This window comes from Mesoplodon densirostris, chromosome 6 (assembly GCF_025265405.1).
Source record: "Mesoplodon densirostris isolate mMesDen1 chromosome 6, mMesDen1 primary haplotype, whole genome shotgun sequence".
NCBI classification, from domain to species: domain Eukaryota; kingdom Metazoa; phylum Chordata; class Mammalia; order Artiodactyla; family Ziphiidae; genus Mesoplodon; species Mesoplodon densirostris.
In genome coordinates this window covers 127,122,077-127,140,454 of record NC_082666.1, presented here as the reverse complement: position 1 = coordinate 127,140,454, position 18,378 = coordinate 127,122,077, and the positions used below count along the sequence as shown (strand labels likewise).

The window sequence follows — 18,378 nt, the reverse complement described above, 5'->3', positions numbered from 1 at the left end:
TGGACAACCTGGAAGAAATGGACAAATCCTTAGAAAGGTGTAACTTTCCAAGGGTGAACCAGGAAGAAATAGAAAATATGAACAGACCAATCACAAGTAATGAAATTGAAACTGTGATTAAAAATCTTCCAACAGGGGCTTCCCTGGTGGTGCAGTGGTTGAGAGTCCGCCTGCTGATGCAAGGGACACGGGTTCATGCCCCGGTCCGGGAAGATCCCATATGCCGCGGAGCGGCTGGGTCTGTGAGCCAAGGCCACTGAGCCTTCGCATCCGGAGCCTGTGCTCTGCAATGAGAGAGGCCACAACAGTGAGAGGCCCATGTACCGCCAAAAAAAAAAAAATCTTCCAACAAACAAAAGTCCAGGGCCAGATGGCTTCACAGGTGAATTCTGTCAAACATTTAGAGAAGACCTAACAGCCATCCTTCTCAAACTCTTCCAAAAAATTGCAGAGGAAGGAACACTCGCAAACTCACTCTATGAGGCCACCATCACCCTGATACCAAAACCAGACAAAGATACTACAAAAAAGAAAATTACAGACCAATATCACGGATGAATAAAGATGCAAAAATCCTCAACAAAATACTAGCAAACAGAATCCAACAACACATTGAAGGGATCGTGCACCGGGATCAAGTGGGATTTATCCCAGGGATGCAACGATTCTTCAATATATGCAAATCAATCAATGTGATACACCATATTAACAAATTGAAGAAGAAAAACCATATGATCATCTCAATAGATGCAGAAAAAGCTTCTGACAAAATTCAACACCCGTTTATGATAAAAACTCTCCAGAAAGTGGGCATAGAGGGAACCTACCTCAACATAATAAAGGCCATATACAACAAACCCACAGCAAACATTCTCAATGGTGAAAAACTGAAAGCATTTCCTCTAAGATCAGGAATAAGACAAGGATGTCCACTCTCCCAACTCTTATTCAACATAGTTTTGGAAGTCCTAGCCACGGCAATCAGAGAAGAAAAAGAAATAAAAGGCATACAAATTGGAAAAGAAGAAGTGAAACTGTCATTTTTTGCAGATGACATGATAGTATGCATAGAGAATCCTAAAGATGCTACCAAAAAACTACTAGAGCTAATCAATGAATATGGTAAAGTTACAGGATACAAAATTAATGCACAGAAATCTCTGGCATTCCTATACACTAATGATGAAAAATCTTAAAGTGAAATTAAGGAAACACTCCCATTTATCATTGCAACAAAAAGAATAAAATACCTAGGAATAAACCTACCTAAGGAGACAAAAGACCTGTATGCAGAAAACTATAAGACACTGATGAAAGAAATTAAAGATGATACCAACAGATGGAGATATATACCATGTTCTTGGATTGGAAGAATCAATATTGTGAAAATGAGTATACTACCCAAAGCAATCTACAGATTCAATGCAATCCCTATCAAATTACCAATGGCATTTTTTACAGAACTAGAATAAATAATTTTAAAATTTGTATGGAGACCAAAAAGGCCCTGAATAGCCAAAGCAGTCTTGAGGGAAAAAAACGGACCTGGAGGAATCAGACTCCCTGACTTCAGACTGTACTACAAAGCTGCAGTAATCAAGACAATATGGTACTGGCACAAAAACAGAAACATAGATCAATGGAACAAGATAGAAAGGCCAGAGATAAACCCACGCACCTATGGTCAACTAATCTATGACAAAGGAGGCAAAGATGTACAATGGAGAAGAGACAGTCTCTTCAATGAGTGGTGCTGGGAGAACTGGACAGCTACAAGTAAAAGAATGAAATTGGAGCACTCCCTGACACCATACACAAAAATAAACTCAAAATGGATTCGAGACCTAAATGTAAGACCAGACACTATAAAACTTTTAGAGGAAAACATAGGAAGAACACTCTTTTTCATAAATCACAGCAAGATTTTTTTTGATCCACCTCCTAGAGTAATGGAAATAAAAAGAAAAATAAACAAATGGGACCAAATTAAACTTAAAAGCTTTTGCACAGCAAAGGAAACCATAAACAAGACAAAAAGACAACCCTCAGAATGGGAGAAAATATTTGCAAACGAATCAACCAAAAAAGGATTAATCTCCAAAATATATAAACAGCTCATGCAGCTCAATATTAAAGAAACAAACAACCCACTCAAAAAATGGGCAGAAGACCTAAATAGACAGTTCTCCAAAGAAGATGTACAGATGGCCAAGAAGCACATGAAAAGCTGCTCAACATCACTAATTATTAGAGAAATGCAAATCAAAACTACAATGAGGTATCACCTCAGAGCGGTCAGAATGCATATCATCAGAAAATCTACAAACAACAAATGCTGGCGAGGGTGTGGAGAAAAGGGAACCCTCTTGCACTGTTGGTGGGAATGTAAATTGATACAGCCACTATGGAGAACAGTATGGAGGTTCCTTAAAAAACTAAAAATAGAATTACCATATGACCCAGCAATCCCACTACTGGGCAATCCCACTACACAGAGAAAACCATAATTCAAAATGACACATGCATCCCAATGTTCATTGCAGCACTATTTACAATAGCCAGGTCATGGAAGCAACCTAAATGCCCACCGACAGACGAATGGATAAAGAAGTTGTGGTATATATATACAATGGAAATTACTCAGCCATAAAAAGGAATGAAATTGAGTCATTTGTTGAGACGTGGATGGATCAAGAGACTGTCATACAGAGTGAAGTAAGTCAGAAAGAGAAAAACAAATATATATTAACGCATATATGTGGAACCTAGAAAAATGGTACAGATGAGCCGGTCTGCAAGGCAGAAGTTGAGACACAGATGTAGAGAACAAACGTATGGACACCAAGGGGGGAAAACTGCAGGGGGTTGGGGATGGTGGTGTGCTGAACTGGACGATTGGGACTGACATGTATACACTGACGTGTATAAAACTGATGACTAATAAGAACCTACTATATAAAAAAAAAACCTAGCACTAAACTTTCTTTGGGTTATTTGTAAGGAAATATGTTAATATAAATTTTTCAGACATTACATGAAATTTCTAAAAATCTTATATGTTCTGGTATAATGTTAGAAGTCAGAATTCTAGTTATTACTTTAAAATGTATATCTCAGAAATAACTAAATTTCCTTGTCAACTGCATTATTATGAACTTTCATCAAATCTTTAACCATGGTCATTTTTAAGTCTTTTGTCATTTACAGACAGTTCTGGGTGTACTCTGATGCTTTTGCAAAAATGTTCCTATAAAAGGGTTTCATCTTCAAGGAATTCATGGAAAAGACTGACAAGTACAGGTTTCTGATAACTGACTATACTGATGAACTGAATGAATAAGCATTTTCAGAACTCTAATGGAAAACTGATGAATTCATAAAAGTGCTAACAAAAGATCAAGATGAAAAAAAAATAATTACATGGGACTGAGTGAACTGATGAGGATGATTATACTTTTTGTGCCTCTGTGTTTGAATAAAAAAGAAAAAATGTTAATTAAAAAAAGGTAAATGATCTGTAATGTGCTTGGAAGCATCAAAAAGTAAGACGAATTAATGGATAGATCGGATGAATAAATGGAAAGAGATGTCATAAAAAAAGAACAATGCATGTATGAAAACGGGATCCTAACATCATCATTAATTAAATTGTTCCATTATATCTAAGAATGCATGCTACTGTCTATGTAAATTTTTTGTAGTCAATATGCTTTTTTCAAAGCTGAGAACAACTGAATCTTCTTGATGACTTAAGAAATAACAGAAGTAGGCATTTTCTTTTGGGGTTTGATAATTTAGCCAGTTCTCTCACCAGCATCTTTTCGGGTTTGATAATTTAGCCAATTCTCTCACCAGTATCTGTGACTGTGTGGTCAACACAATTGCTGTCCTGATTATAATGTCTGATTATATTGTCTAATTAATGTTGAATCTAAAATTTTTACTTACTCACAGAGCTTCATATAGTACTAAAACGTCTACCTCAAGCCCAAGTCACAGCTTCTGGCTCGTCACTTATGACCTGTCTTTGTGGAAATATTACAATTAACCCCTCAGTGTGCTGGGAAAACTGGACAGATACATGTAAAAGAATGAAATTAGAACATTCTCTAACACCATATACAAAAATAAACTCAAAATGGATTAATTAAATGTAAGACCAGATACTATAAAACTCTTGGAGGAAAACACAGGCAGAACACTCTTTGACGTAAATCACAGCAATATCTTTTTCAATCCACCTCCTAGAGTAATGAAGATAAAAACAAACTGACACAGCAGTGTAAAGCAACTACACTCCAATAAAAGAAAAGAAAAACAAAAAAAAAACAAATGGGACCGAATAAACTTAAAAGTGGGACTTCCCTGGTGGCACAGTTGTTAGGGATCTGCCTGCCACTGCAGGGGACATGGGTTTGATCCCTGGTCTGGGAAGATCCCACATGCCACGGAGCAACTAAGCCCATGCGCAACAACTACTGAGCCTGCGCTCTAGAGCCCACAAGCCACAACTACTGAAGCCCGCGTGCCTAGAGCCCGTGCTCCACAACAAGAGAAGCCACCGCAATGAGAAGCCTGCACACTGCAATGAAGAGTAGCCTCCACTCGCCGCAACTAGAGAAAGCCTGTGTGTAGCAACGAAGACCCAACGCAGCCAGAAAAAAAAAACGTAAAAGCTTTTGCACAGCAAAGGAAACCGTAAACAAAAAGAAAACCCACAGAATGGGAGAAAATATTTGCAAACGAAGCAACTGACAAGGGATTAATCTCCAAAATATACAAACAGATGATGCAGAAAACAAATAACCCAATCAAAAAATGGGCAGAAGACATAAATAGACATTTCTCCAAAGAAGACATACAGATGGCCAAAAAGCACATGAAAAGATGTTCAACATCGCTAATTATTAGAGAAATGCAAATCAAAACTACTGAGGTATCCCATCACACCAGTCAGAATGGCCATCATCAAAAAGTCTACAAATAATAAATGCTGGAGAGGGTGTGGGGAAAAGGGAACCTTCCTACACTATTGGTGGGAATGTAAATTGATATAGCCACTATGGAAAGCAGTATGGAAGTTTCTCAAAAAACTAAAAATAGAGCTACCATATGATCCAGCAATCCCACTCCTGGGCATATATCTGGAGAAAAACATACTTCAAAAAGATACATGCACCTCACTGTTCACTGCAGCACTGTTTACAACAGCCAAGACAAGGAAGCAACCTAAAGGTCCATCGATAGATGAATGGATAAAGAAGATGTGGCACATATGCACAGTGGAATACTACTCAGCCATGAAAAGGAATGAAATTGGGTCATTTGTAGAGACGTGGATGGATCTAGAGACTGTCATACAGAGTGAAGTAAGGCAGAAAGAGAAAAACAAATATCGTATATTAACGCATATATGTGGATCCTAGAAAAATGGTACAGATGAACTGGTTTGCAGGGCAGAAATTGAGACACAGATGTAGAGAACAAACGTATGGACGCCAAGGGGGGAAGTGGCGGGGGTGGTGGTGGTGGTGGTGTGATGAGTTGGGAGATTGGGATTGACATGTATACACTGATGGGGATAAAATGAATGAAAAAAGAATGAAATAATGCCTTTTGCAGCAACATGGATGGACCTAGAGATGATCATTCTAAGTGAAGTCAGACAGAGAAAGACAAATATCAGATCATATCACTTATACGTGGAATCTAAAAAACGATACAAATGAACTTACTTACAAAACAGAAATTGACTCACAGACTTAGAAAACACACTTATAGGTTACCAAAGGGAAAGGAGGGGAAGGGATAAATTAGGAGGTTGGGATTAACATATACACACTACTATACATAAAATAGATAATCAGCAAGGACCTACTGTAGAGCACAGGGAACTCTACTCAATACTCTGTAATAATCTGTATGGGAAAAGAATCTGAAAAAGAATAGATATATGTATATGTATAATTGAATCACTTTGCTGTACACCTGAAACTAATACAACACTGTAAATCAAATATACTTCAATTAATTAAAAAAGGAATTAACCACTTAGGAGTATAAAATAATTTATGACTCTAGAAAGTTTGATTTTGTAATTATTTTCATATTTCTTTTTTAAATTGTTTAGAAATGAATAACAAAATATGTTTCCCCCTCCAAAAGTCTAGCTTTAATATTATATCAATATGTTTTTTCTGGCAGACAAATAGATTATTATTTTAAATAACTCAGTTGATAGGAAGATATCTTTGGAAGTTTTCGTTGTGTACATATACTAGCCCCTGGGAATTAAATACTGTTGTCAGGGCTAGGTTTAGAATTTGACCCAAAATAAGCATGCAAAATTCTTTCAAAAAAGAAAAATCACTCTGATAAACTGAAAAACATTATAAAATCAGTAACTACCAGTAAAATTATCTGTTGTTCTTCTTGGTTATAAGTATTTCTCATTTTATTCAGAGATGTATGTTTTTGTTGATGAAATTGTTGGTGTGCAAACATTTAAAAATTAACCCCCCAAAAGGCAATTGGGGTCACATCTGCCCTCTTTTAAAGCAGCAGCCTAGATTTTTTTTAATATAGAAGGATAATGTATCAAAATATTTCATGTTCCGTCTTACACAAGAGTGGGGCAAGTTTTCACGCTTTCCTATAGAAAAAGTTGTTAGCATATATTAATGTGCTCCCAGAGTCTTCCTTCAGCTTTCTGAAGCAAACAAGGAGTCCCTTCTGAAACAACCAAGGGATGGGCATTTTTCCCTGTGAAATAGATTTGCTCTCCCAGCTAGAAGTTTGTATGTTAACTATCCCTGATGTTACTTAAACCAAAAACAACAACAACAAACAAACAAAATAGCATAGAAAATATCAGAGCAGAACAACAGCCATTTAAAGATCCAGGAAAAGATCCAGAGACATACACTCAAGGGTCTATCTGTGTTATTCCTCAATTATTTCTTACAAAAATGTTGGACTCTCAGCACTGCCACTGGGCTGTAATCAGCACAACACAGGCAACTTACTCTGATTTTATTTTTCCTTATCTATAGAGGTAGGGTAATAATACATAACAATTGTTGTTTGGAAGCTTAAAGGAAATTATATATGTATAGGAATTTGAGACATGACTGAGGCAAATCAACAAAGAATAATGCAGGTAGACTTAGAAGTTCAATCCAGGAAAGAAAGAAAAAAGGTGACTGAGGTGGACATGTGGTTTATGAAAAGCAACGTGCCTGTTGATGTTTGAACTGTTCCTTGAAGACAAGGCTTTTGTGCTACTTGAGATACAGAAAGACAAAATCAAGGAGAAACAGCTCAGTGCTCCTTGGACTGCTCTGGCCATTACTCCTGGCAGGGCTTCAATACCAATTGAATGTGATGATAACAGTCATTTAGAAAACAGGAAGGAATAAAAGAGACAATGGAAACAAGATGGGAAAGAAATTAAATTTAAGGCATTCTTTTAAAACTCTGGTTTGCAGAAAACCTCCTTTCAGTCTTTCTCCTGTCTGCTTTCAAGTGGAGTAACTGATGCCTTATCGAGGAGACATCTATTCTCTGTGGAAGCTAATGAAGATATTAGAGTAGAGATGGACCAAGACAAGGACTTAGCCAGCTCTTCTAGGGCCTGTTGCAGCATCCTATGTGAATGCAGATCGGGGTTCTAATTGAAATTCATGTTTATATGGGTTCATTTTTAAGCAAAGTGTTCTCTGTCTTTGAATTGGCTGCTAGGAAGTTCAGCACCCCCCTCCACCCCATCTTTGCAAGTGTATAAGATTTTAAAACGACTTCCCCTGGTGGTGCAGTGGTTAAGAATCCACCAGTGCAGGGGACACGGGTTTGAGCCCTGGTCCCGGAAGATCCTGCATGCTGCGGAGCAACTAAGCCTGTGTGCCACAACTCCTGAGCCTGCCTGCCACAACTACTGAAGCCCACACACCTAGAGCCTGTACTCTGCAATAAGAGAAGCCACCACAATGAGAAGCCCGCACACTGCAACAAAGAGGAGCCCCCGCTTGCGGCAATTAGAAAGCCCGCGTGCAGCAACGAAGACCCAACGCGGCCCTAAATAAATAAATTTTAAAAAAAACCAGGTTTAAAATGAAAAATAAATAAAATAAAATAAAAGGGCATTCTAAGCTTCTGCAACACCTTATACCAATCCTTCTACCCCTGTTCAAGTCTTCTGCCTCAAGCAAGTCTCAAGGATTAGCAACTTTCAACTGAGTGAATAAACTAAAACCACTTCATATACTTCACATCACTACCATCCGGTCTTCTCAACTTGAGATCCAGATATAACTGCACATATCAAGTAGTTTGTAACAAGATAGCTGAGACATTAGAAAGGATCATTTACTGTGTAACAAAATTACATGTTTCCTTTCATTGCTATTTCAAAAGTTCCTTGAAGGCCAAGTTTGGCCCTCTAAGGAGAAATAAGAAAACTTTTCATTCTTTTTCAGTCTAAGAAAAGGAAAATTGGTAGATTCACATTTTAAGGATTTTTATAGAAAAAAATACATCCTTTAGTACTTAAAAAATTTTTGTCATGGAAGACATGTATATGTACATGGTTCACATTCATTCAAGACACATTATCAATTAAATGCCAGACTCTACACACACACTTCACTGATACTGAATGGCATTGACTATCTTCTATAGTTATTCGTAAAATGATGTGAACATAAGATACAGACAGGCGTGAACAGTAACATAATACACAACCACAGGTCTGGATGGAAGCGAAGTCTAGTTGGTGTGAGTGCCCCGCTCCAGAACCCGGAGATGCACTTTACCTGTCGAGACACTGAGCTGCCAGACAGGCAGTTGTCAGAATCTCTTTGATGTGAGTCAGCCAGTTGGAGGCCTCCAATCTACTGAGCCATCGGTCCATGTTATGTGTTTGGTCATTACAAGCTTCCACGAGTTTGATTAAGCTCTCCTGAAGAATGTGATACCTTTCAAAAATAAGAAAAAGTTAAAAAGAAGAAAGAAAGAAAACAGAACATAGAACAATGAAAGAAGAAACCAAATCAAGAACTCAGCCCCCAATATATATCCAAGAGAAAAAGCAGCTCAAAATACTATAAAAATATTTACCTTGCTATATAATAACTTACAGGGTTAAAGACTGAAAAACTAATATTTAAACATGATTGTGAAATGCTTAAATGCCTGCGATGGTAAACTCTTCCTTATCTGAACAGATTAAACCCAGTTTGCATAACTGAATTACCTGACTGAGGAGAGGGCCACAGCACTGCTTTTTGTGACAGGTCACAAAACAGCACCACCAACATCTGTGTCCCGTTCCCACAGAATCAACTCTGGACACGGGTACTGTCAGCAGGGATGCCCAAGGCGAGCTCAGATCCCACTGTTTTATTAGCTCCAACTCCCACCCACTCACCCACCCAGAAGCAATTATAAACCACTAATTGCAAGCATAAAGGAGATGATATAGGTAGAGGAAACAAGATGTGAAAATAAGTGCATAGCAGGGAAATTAAATGTCTAAGTCTTTTTGACTTAGGAAAATATAATTAGGCGTACCATATCTTGTCAGTAAGTTTGGTGACTCTGATCTACAAGTAGAGGAGCAGACCTCATGGTGATGAAATTTCAGAGCTAACAGAGAAAAAATGCTATCTGATCAAAACTCACTTCTGAGCATCCACCATTAAGTTTTCTGCTTATCTTATAAAACACAAGGACAGGATATCCAGCCAATTTTTTGACTCAAGTTAATATGAAGGTTCATTTGAAAACTTGTGATTTTTGAACAGCTAAGGCTCACTCACTCTAAATATCTTCAAATAAGAGTCCAGTACTGTCTCCTGAATCTTTTACCTCTCAATGTACTTATGAATCCGCCTCCACTGGGGATAATGAGCTTCTTGTTCAAAGCCACCTCCTTTGGCTCTAGCTTGCTGAGCTACGTTTAGAGGTCGGGTGTCAATGATGTAGCCACGCTTTCCTGCCCTGAGGGTAGCATTTATCAGCTTCTCATCTTCTTTGCACCGTCTCCCATTTGTGCCAGTGAGTGGCTGGCCACTTCGCATAATAACCTACAAGGACAATAGAGTCTAAAATTTAACAGTAGCTGCTTTTTAAAGTTTCTGCAAACAGAAATGAATTAGCTAGATTAAGAGTATCTCAAAAAACAATTCTGTGAGGAGTCATGTACCACAATGTTCATTGCAGCTCTATTTACAATAGCCAGGACATGGAAGCAACCTAAGTGTCCACAGACAGATGAATGGATAAAGAAGATATGGCACATATATACAGTGGAACATTACTCAGCCATAAAAAGAAACGAAATTGATATATTTGTAGTGAGGTAGATGGACCTAGAGTCTGTCATACAGAGTGAAGTAGGTCAGAAAGAGAAAAACAAATACCGTATACTAACACATATATATGGAATCTAAAGAAAATGGTCATGAAGAACCTAGGTGGGGCTTCCCGGTGGCGCAGTGGTTGAGAATCCGCCTGCCGATGCAGGGGACACGGGTTCGAGCCCTGGTCTGGGAAGATCCCACATGCCGAAGAGCAACTAGGCCCATAAGCCACAACTACTGAGCCTGCGCGTCTGGAGCCTGTGCTCCGCAACAAGAGAGGCCGCGATAGTGAGAGGCCCGCGCACCGCGATGAAGAGTGGCGCCCGCTTGCCACAACTAGAGAAAGCCCTCGCACAGAAACAAAGACCCAACACAGCCCAAAACAAACAAATAAATAAATAAATTTAAAAATAAATAAAGACTCCTGTTCTCTGTTTAAAAAAAAAAGAATCTAGGGGCACAACAGGAATAAAGACGCAGACCTACTAGAGAATGGACTTGGGGATGCAGGGAGGGGGAAGAGTAAGCTAGGACGAAGTGAGAGAGTGGCATGGACATATATACACTGTATATGTATATATACACATATATGTAAAATAGATAGCTAGTGGGAAGCAGCCGCATAGCACAGGGAGATCAGGTCGGTGCTTTGTGACCACTTTGAGGGGTGGGATAGGGAGGGGTGGGAGGGAGGAGATATGGGGGTATATGTATATGTATGGCTGATTCACTTTGTTATATAGCAGAAACTAACACACCACTGTAAAGCAATTATACCCCAAAAAAGATGTTTAAAAAAGTAAAAAAACAGTGTGCCACTTTGGAGATGAATTTGATCCTAAAACAAAGAAATGTTTCTATGTATTGACAATAGTTAATCATTGTAAAACAAAAACAAGACTTGTACTTTTACACGATTTTTCTTCCTACTATCTCAAAATACTTTCACATAATAAATTATAGTTCCTCTTTAAGATCAAATATTACAATTCATTTAATCAGTGAATTAATTATCCAGCAGATCTGGGCCTGTAATTAAGATAATGATAACAGCCTACACACCAGGAAACTTTGGCTTCAACTACATAAACTTAGGGTTGGCAGGTTTTATCAATAATTATAAAGAGAAAAGGCACCGATGGTAAAATAAAAAAAAATTTATGTACTATTATTCTTGTTTTGGGAATCACTTTCAATATCTTGAAAGCTACTTATTTATTCTTTATTCTCCAGTGGGCTTCTTCCAGTATTCCAGGACTTAACCATTTGTCTCCAAAGTCCAAAAACTACATACTTCGAAGTCTGCTTTTGAAACTTTTCTCAAGAAATCCATATCTGTTATACTGATCTATTCCCTGGCGAATGGTTTAGAATTATTTCAAGCTCATCCCATAATACAGGGGTCCCCAACCCCCAGGCCACAGACCAGTGCCAGCCCACGGCCTGTTAGGAACCGGGCCGCAGAGCAGGAGGTGAGTGGTAGGCAGGCGAGCAAAGCTTCATCTGCCGCTCCCCATCGCTCGCATTACCGCCTGAGCCATCCCTCCACCCTTTCCATGGAAAAACTGTCTTCCATGAAGAGTCCCTGGTGCCAAAAAGGTTGGGGACCAGTGCCATAATACATACTGTTATCTTAACTACCTTGAAATTTAACATAAGGAAGGTCATCCAGAGGATGACAATGGCTAACTCTCAGACTGCACTTACCATGTAACTGGACACAATAATATATTTTACGAGTTGTTAAAATGCTTTATGGTGAACCCTAGTGAAGAGAAATACTGCTGAGCAGGCAAGATAGGTGACCTGATTTATAGAAATCCCTTTATCCTAAATATCTACATTTGACTTACTACCAGGGGAAAAAGGAAAATAGGAAGATAGCTATAACTTACCCACTCATTTACTATTGGATTCAAAATGAGAAGCAGAGTTTACTGACAAAGAGAAAATAAGAGGAGAGAAATAAACTTCGAAAATATTTAGGAAACGAACACACAGTGAGCACTTGCCCATTCAATTCCTGACTCCTGTGTTTACTTAAGTGGTGACTAATGACATGTGTCACTCTTTTCCTTTTGAAAATAAAAACGTCTGTTCAATTTACCTTTCACAGGAAAATCTGGTGAGAATAATTAAAATAAAGTATATACCATTATTCTGGTCAGAGAAATTTATTTTTCTACTTAAGAGTGTTAATTTTAAGTATCAACTAAACATTAGCTCCCTTTGTACTGAGTCCTAAAGATAAACTTCTGTGGGCTTTACTAAGGTTAAGCAGCATCATGGAAAGAATTCAGTCATGTCCTGATCACAGAAAACACTCTACTCCTGATTCCCTAAAGCTTAAATAACGGAAGTCCCAGCAGGAGAGACTAATCACTTCAATGAACAGGTACACAGAAAAGGGGAACATTTCTAAGAATCTCAAACCAAGTCTTCCAGTCGATTAAGCAGCAGTATTTATTGTTCACTTACCATTCCATTTTTTTTATGATAATAGCTGAGTACTGGAAAGCGTCCTCCATGTCGAAATGTAGCTACCTTCCGAAGAGCTTCATCATCGATGGCTTTGGGTACTATGACAATTGGTGGGTAAGAGGGGCAAACAGCAAATTCCTTATTGACATAGCTTAACCTCCATTCACTGGTCTGAAAAACACAAAATACTTCAAAGCTAAGCAAGTATCTCAATGTCACAAAATAATCTGAAAACTTTTAAAGGAGCTTAGAGATCAATTTTCATACAGTGAAGAAGCCATCTCACAGGAATTTAATAGAAGGATACCTAGCCCATACTTAAATACTTCCACAGAAAAGGAGCTCCACTCTTCAGAGCCAGCTTCCTACAGTGCTAGGTATCCCTAGTTCCTAGAAAGTTCTTCCTCCTATTGAGCAAAACTTATTGCTCTGTAACTTCCTCTATTGGTTTTTACTGTGATTTCAGTACAAGTTCCCCATTTCACATGACATCTTATGGAATATATGAAAGATAGTTGTTTCTCCCTTAGTCTTCTATTCTCCAAGTTAAATATATTAAGTATATGAATATCAAGCCAACATCATCTCATTCATTCTTGTCTTGGTACCATTTACTTTGTTAATGGGACTCTAAAAGCACAGCAACAGGAAGACTAAAACTCCAGACGATGCTTAACCAGAACAGAACACTGCTAATACTTACATCAAACCCCTTGCTCATTTCTGTTATTTAAAAAAGGAGAAAAATGAGGAAAGACTGTTAACATCTTTCTTAAAGCAATAACAACTTAATACTAAGAAACATTATACTTTTAAGTCAATGAAATAATTTCAAACTCAGTATGCTAAGAACCAAAAGTACAAACATAAAACTATCAAATGACAACTTATTTCTAACATCAAAAATGAAAATCACTTAAAGACTGTAAAAAGCTTTGCACAGCAAAAAACAAACAAAATTATGTGTATGTAAATTTCAATATGTTCCTATAAATCAGAGTTGCCCTAACATGCTGGCCATGGCTTGTAATATGAGGAGGATAAACCAAAGCATGTTTGATAAGTGTATTTAGAAAAAAAATCCTTGACACACTAGGAAGCCCCTTCGCAGGTGGAGACTGAGGGTGGCAGATGGGGAAAGCTTCGGAGTCGCAGAGGAGAGCGCAGCAACAGGGGTGCGGAGGGCAAAGCGGAGAGATTCCCGCACAGAGAATCGGGGCCGACCGGCACTCACCAGCCCAAGAGGCTTGACTGCTCACCCACCAGGGCAGGCGGGACTGGGAGCTGAGGCTTGGGCTTCGGTCGGAGCGCAGGGACAGGACTGCGGTTGGTGGCGTGAACACAGCCTGAGAGGGTTAGTGCACCACAGCTAGCCAGGAGGGAGTCCAGGGAAAAGTCTGGACCTGCCGAAGAGGCAAGAGACTTTTTCTTCCCTCTGTTTCCTGGTACGCGAGGAGAGGGGATTAAGAGCGCTGCTTAAAGGAGCTCCAGAGACGGGCCCCAGCCGTGGCTAATAGCGCGGACCCCAGAGACGGGCATAAGACGCCAAGGCTGCTGCTGCCGCCACTGAGAAGCCTGTGTGCGAGCACAGGTCACTATCCACACCCCCTTTCCAAGGAGCCTGTTCAGCCCGCCACTGCCAGGGTCCCGGGATCCAGGGACGGCTTCCCCGGGGGGAGCGCACGGCACGCCTCAGGCTGCTGCAACGTTGCGCCGGCCTCGGCCGCCGCAGGCTCACCCCGCACCCCATGCCCCTCCCTCCCCCCAGCCTGAGTGAGCCAGAGCCCCCGAAGCAGCTGCTCCTTCAACCCCGTCCTGTCTGAGCAAAGAACAGACGCCCTCCAGCGACCTACAAGCAGAGGCGGGGCCAAATCCAAAGCTGAGCCCTAGGAGCTGTGCGAACAAAGAGAAAGGGAAATCTCTCCCAGCACCCTCAAAAGCAGCGGATGAAAGCTCCACAATGAACTTGATGTAGCCTGTATCTGTGGAATACATAAATAGACAACAAATCATCCCAAATTGAGGAGGTAGACTTTGAGAGCAAGATTTATGAATTTTTTTGTCCTAGGGTTCTATGCATCAATTTTTTGTTTTTGTTTTTAATTTTTTTCTTAATAATTATTTTTTATTTTAATAATTTTATTTTATCTTACTTTATTTTATTTTACTTCATCTTCTTTCTTTCTTTCCTTCCTTCCCTCCTTTAGACAACGAATCATCCCAAATTGAGGAGGTGGACTTTGAGAGCAAGATTTATGATTTTTTCCCCTTTTCCTCTTTTTCTGTGTGTATGTGTATGCTTCTGTGTGAGATTTTCTCTGTATAGCTGTGCTTCCACCATCTGTCCCAGGGTTCTATCTGTCCATTTTTTTCTTAATAATTATTTTTTATTTTAATAACTTTATTATATTTTATCATACTTTATTTTACTTTATCTTCTTTCCTTTTTTCCTTCCTTCCCTCCTTCCTTCCCTCCCTTTCTTCCTTCCTTCCTTTCTTTCTTTCTTCTTCTACTAATTGTTTCTTTCTACTTTTTCTCCTTTTTATTCTGAGCCATGTGGATGAAAGGTTCTTGGTGCTGCAGCCAGGAGTCAGTGCTGTGCCTCTGAGGTGGGAGAGCCAACTTCAGGACACTGGTCCACAAGAGACCTCCCAGCTCCACATAATATCAAACGGCGAAAGTCTTCCAGAGATCTTTATCTCAACACCAGCACCCAGCTTCACTCAACGACAAGCAAGCTACAGTGCTGGACACCCTATGCCAAACAACTAGCAAGACAGGAACACAACGCCACCCATTAGCAGAGAGGCTGCCTAAAATCATAATAAGTCCACAGACACACCAAAACACACCACCTGACGTGGACCTGCCCACCAGAAAGACAAGATCCAGCCTCATCCACCAGAACACAGGCACTAGTCCCCTCCACCAGGAATCCTACACAACCCACTGAACCAACAATAGCCACTGGGGACAGACACCAAAAGCAACGGGAACTATGAACCTGCAGCCTGCAAAAAGGAGACCCCAAACATAGTAAGATGAGCAAAATGAGAAGACAGAAAAACACGTAGCAGGTGAAGGAGCAAGATAAAAACCCACCAGACCTAACAAATGAAGAGGAAAGTCTACCTGAAAAAGAATTCAGAATAATGATACTAAAGATGATCCAAAATCTTGGAAACAGAAGAGACAAAATGCAAGAAACAGTTAACAAGGAGCTAGAAGAACTAAAGATGAAACAAGCAATGATGAACAACACAATAAATGAAATTTAAAATACTCTAGATGGGATCAATAGCAGAGTAACTGAGGCAGAAGAACGGATAGGTGACGTGGAAGATAAAATAGTGGAAATAACTACTGAAGAGCAGAAGAGAGAAAAAAGAATGAAAAGAACTGAGGACAGTCTCAGAGACCTCTGGGAAAACATTAAACACACCAACATTCGAATTATTGGGGTTCCAAAAGAAGAAGACAAAAAGAAAGGGACTGAGAAAATATTTGAAGAGATTATAGTTGAAAACTTCCCTAATATGGGAAAGGAAATAGTTAATCAAGTCCATGAGGCACAGAGTCCCATACAGGATAAATCCAAGGAGAAATACGCGAAGACACATATTAATCAAACTGTCAAATATTAAATACAAAGAAAACATATTAAAAGCAGCAAGGGTAAAACAACAAATAACACACAAGGGAATTCCCATAAGGTTAAGAGCTGATCTTTCAACAGAAACTCTGCAAGCCAGAAGGGACTGGCAGGACATATTAAAAGTGATGAAGGAGAAAAACCTGCAACCAAAATTACTCTACCCAGCAAGGATCTCATTCAGATTTGATGGAGAAATTAAAACCTTTACAGACAAGCAAAAGCTGAGAGAGTTCAGCACCACCCAACCAGCTTTACAACAAATGCTAAAGGAACTTCTCTAGGCAAGAAACACAAGAGAAGGAAAAGACCTACAATAACGAACCCAAAGCAATTAAGGAAATGGGAATAGGAACATACATATCAATAATTACCTTAAATGTAAATGGACTAAATGCTCCCACCAGAAGACACAGATTAGCTGAATGGATAAAAAAACAGGACCCATATATATGCTGCCTACAAGAGACCCACTTCATACCTAGAGACACATACAGACTGAAAGTAAGGGGATGGAAAAAGATATTCCATGCAAATGGAAAGCAAAAGAAAGCTGGAGTAGCAATTCTCATATCAGACAAAATAAACATTGAAATAAAGACTACTAGAAGAGACAAGAAGGACACTACATAATGATCAAGGCATCGATCCAACAAGAAGATAAAACAATTGTAAATATTTATGCACACAACATAGGAGCACCTCAATACATAAGGCAAATACTAACAGCCATAAAAGGGGAAATCGACAGTAACACATTCATACTAGGGGATTTTAACACCCCACTTTCACCAATGGACAGATCATCCAAAATGAAAATAAATAAGGAAACACAAGCTTTAAATGATACATTAAACAAGATGGACTTAATTGATATTTATAGGACATTCCATCCAAAAACAACAGAATACACATTTTTCTCAAGTGCTCATGGAACATTCTCCAGGATAGATCATATCTTGGGTCACAAATCAAGCCTTGGTAAATTTAAGAAAATTGAAATTGTATCAAGTGTCTTTTCCGACCACAATGCTATAAGACTAGACATCAATTAAAGGAAAATATCTGTAAAAAATACAAACACATGGAGGCTGAACAATACACTACTTAATAATGGACTGATCACTGAGGAAATCAAAAAATACCTAGAAACAAATGACAATGGAGACACGATGACCCAAAACCTATGGGATGCAGCAAAAGCAGATCTAAGAGGGAAGTTTATATCAATACAATCCCATGATAAGAAACAGGGAACATCTCGAATAAACAACCTAACCTTGCACCTAAAGCAATTAGAGAGAGATGAACAAAAACACCCCAAATTTAGAAGGAGGAAACAAATCGTAAAGATCAGATCAGAAATAAATGAAAAAGAAATGAAGGAAACGATAGCAAAGATCAAAAAAACTAAAAGCTGGTTCTTTGAGAAGATAAACAAAATTGATAAACCATTAGCCAGACTCATCAAGAAAAAAAGGGAGAAGACTCAAATCAATAGAATTAGAAATGAAAAAGGAGAAGTAACAACTGACACTGCAGAAATACAAAAGATCATGAAAGATTACTACAAGCAACTCTATGCCAATAAAATGGACAACCTGGAAGAAATGGACAAATTCTTAGAAATGCACAACCTGCCAAGACTGAATCAGGAAGAAACAGAAAATATGAACAGACCAATCACAAGCACTGAAATTGAAACTGTCATTAAAAACCTTCCAACAAACAGAAGCTCAGGACCAGATGGCTTCAAAAGCGAATTCTCTCAAACATTTAGAGAAGGGCTAACACCTATCCTTCTCAAACTCTTCCAAAATATAGCAGAGAAAGGAACACTCCCAAACTCATTCTACAAAGCCACCATCACTTTGATACCAAAACCA

The 18,378-nt window shown here is 39.0% G+C and overlaps 1 protein-coding gene across 1 annotated transcript in view; it reads right to left on the bottom strand.

Moving 5' to 3' along the window:
• MTMR9 (myotubularin related protein 9) overlaps positions 1 to 18,378 on the bottom strand; it is a 115,144-nt gene that overhangs the window by 39,001 nt on the left and 57,765 nt on the right. The window contains exons 4-6 of the mRNA XM_060102642.1: positions 12,837 to 13,010; positions 9,865 to 10,082; positions 8,811 to 8,972 (exon numbers count right to left, since the gene is read on the bottom strand). Coding sequence (XP_059958625.1) covers positions 8,811 to 8,972; positions 9,865 to 10,082; positions 12,837 to 13,010 — 554 coding nt within the window. The remainder of the gene's footprint in view (positions 1 to 8,810; positions 8,973 to 9,864; positions 10,083 to 12,836; positions 13,011 to 18,378) is intronic.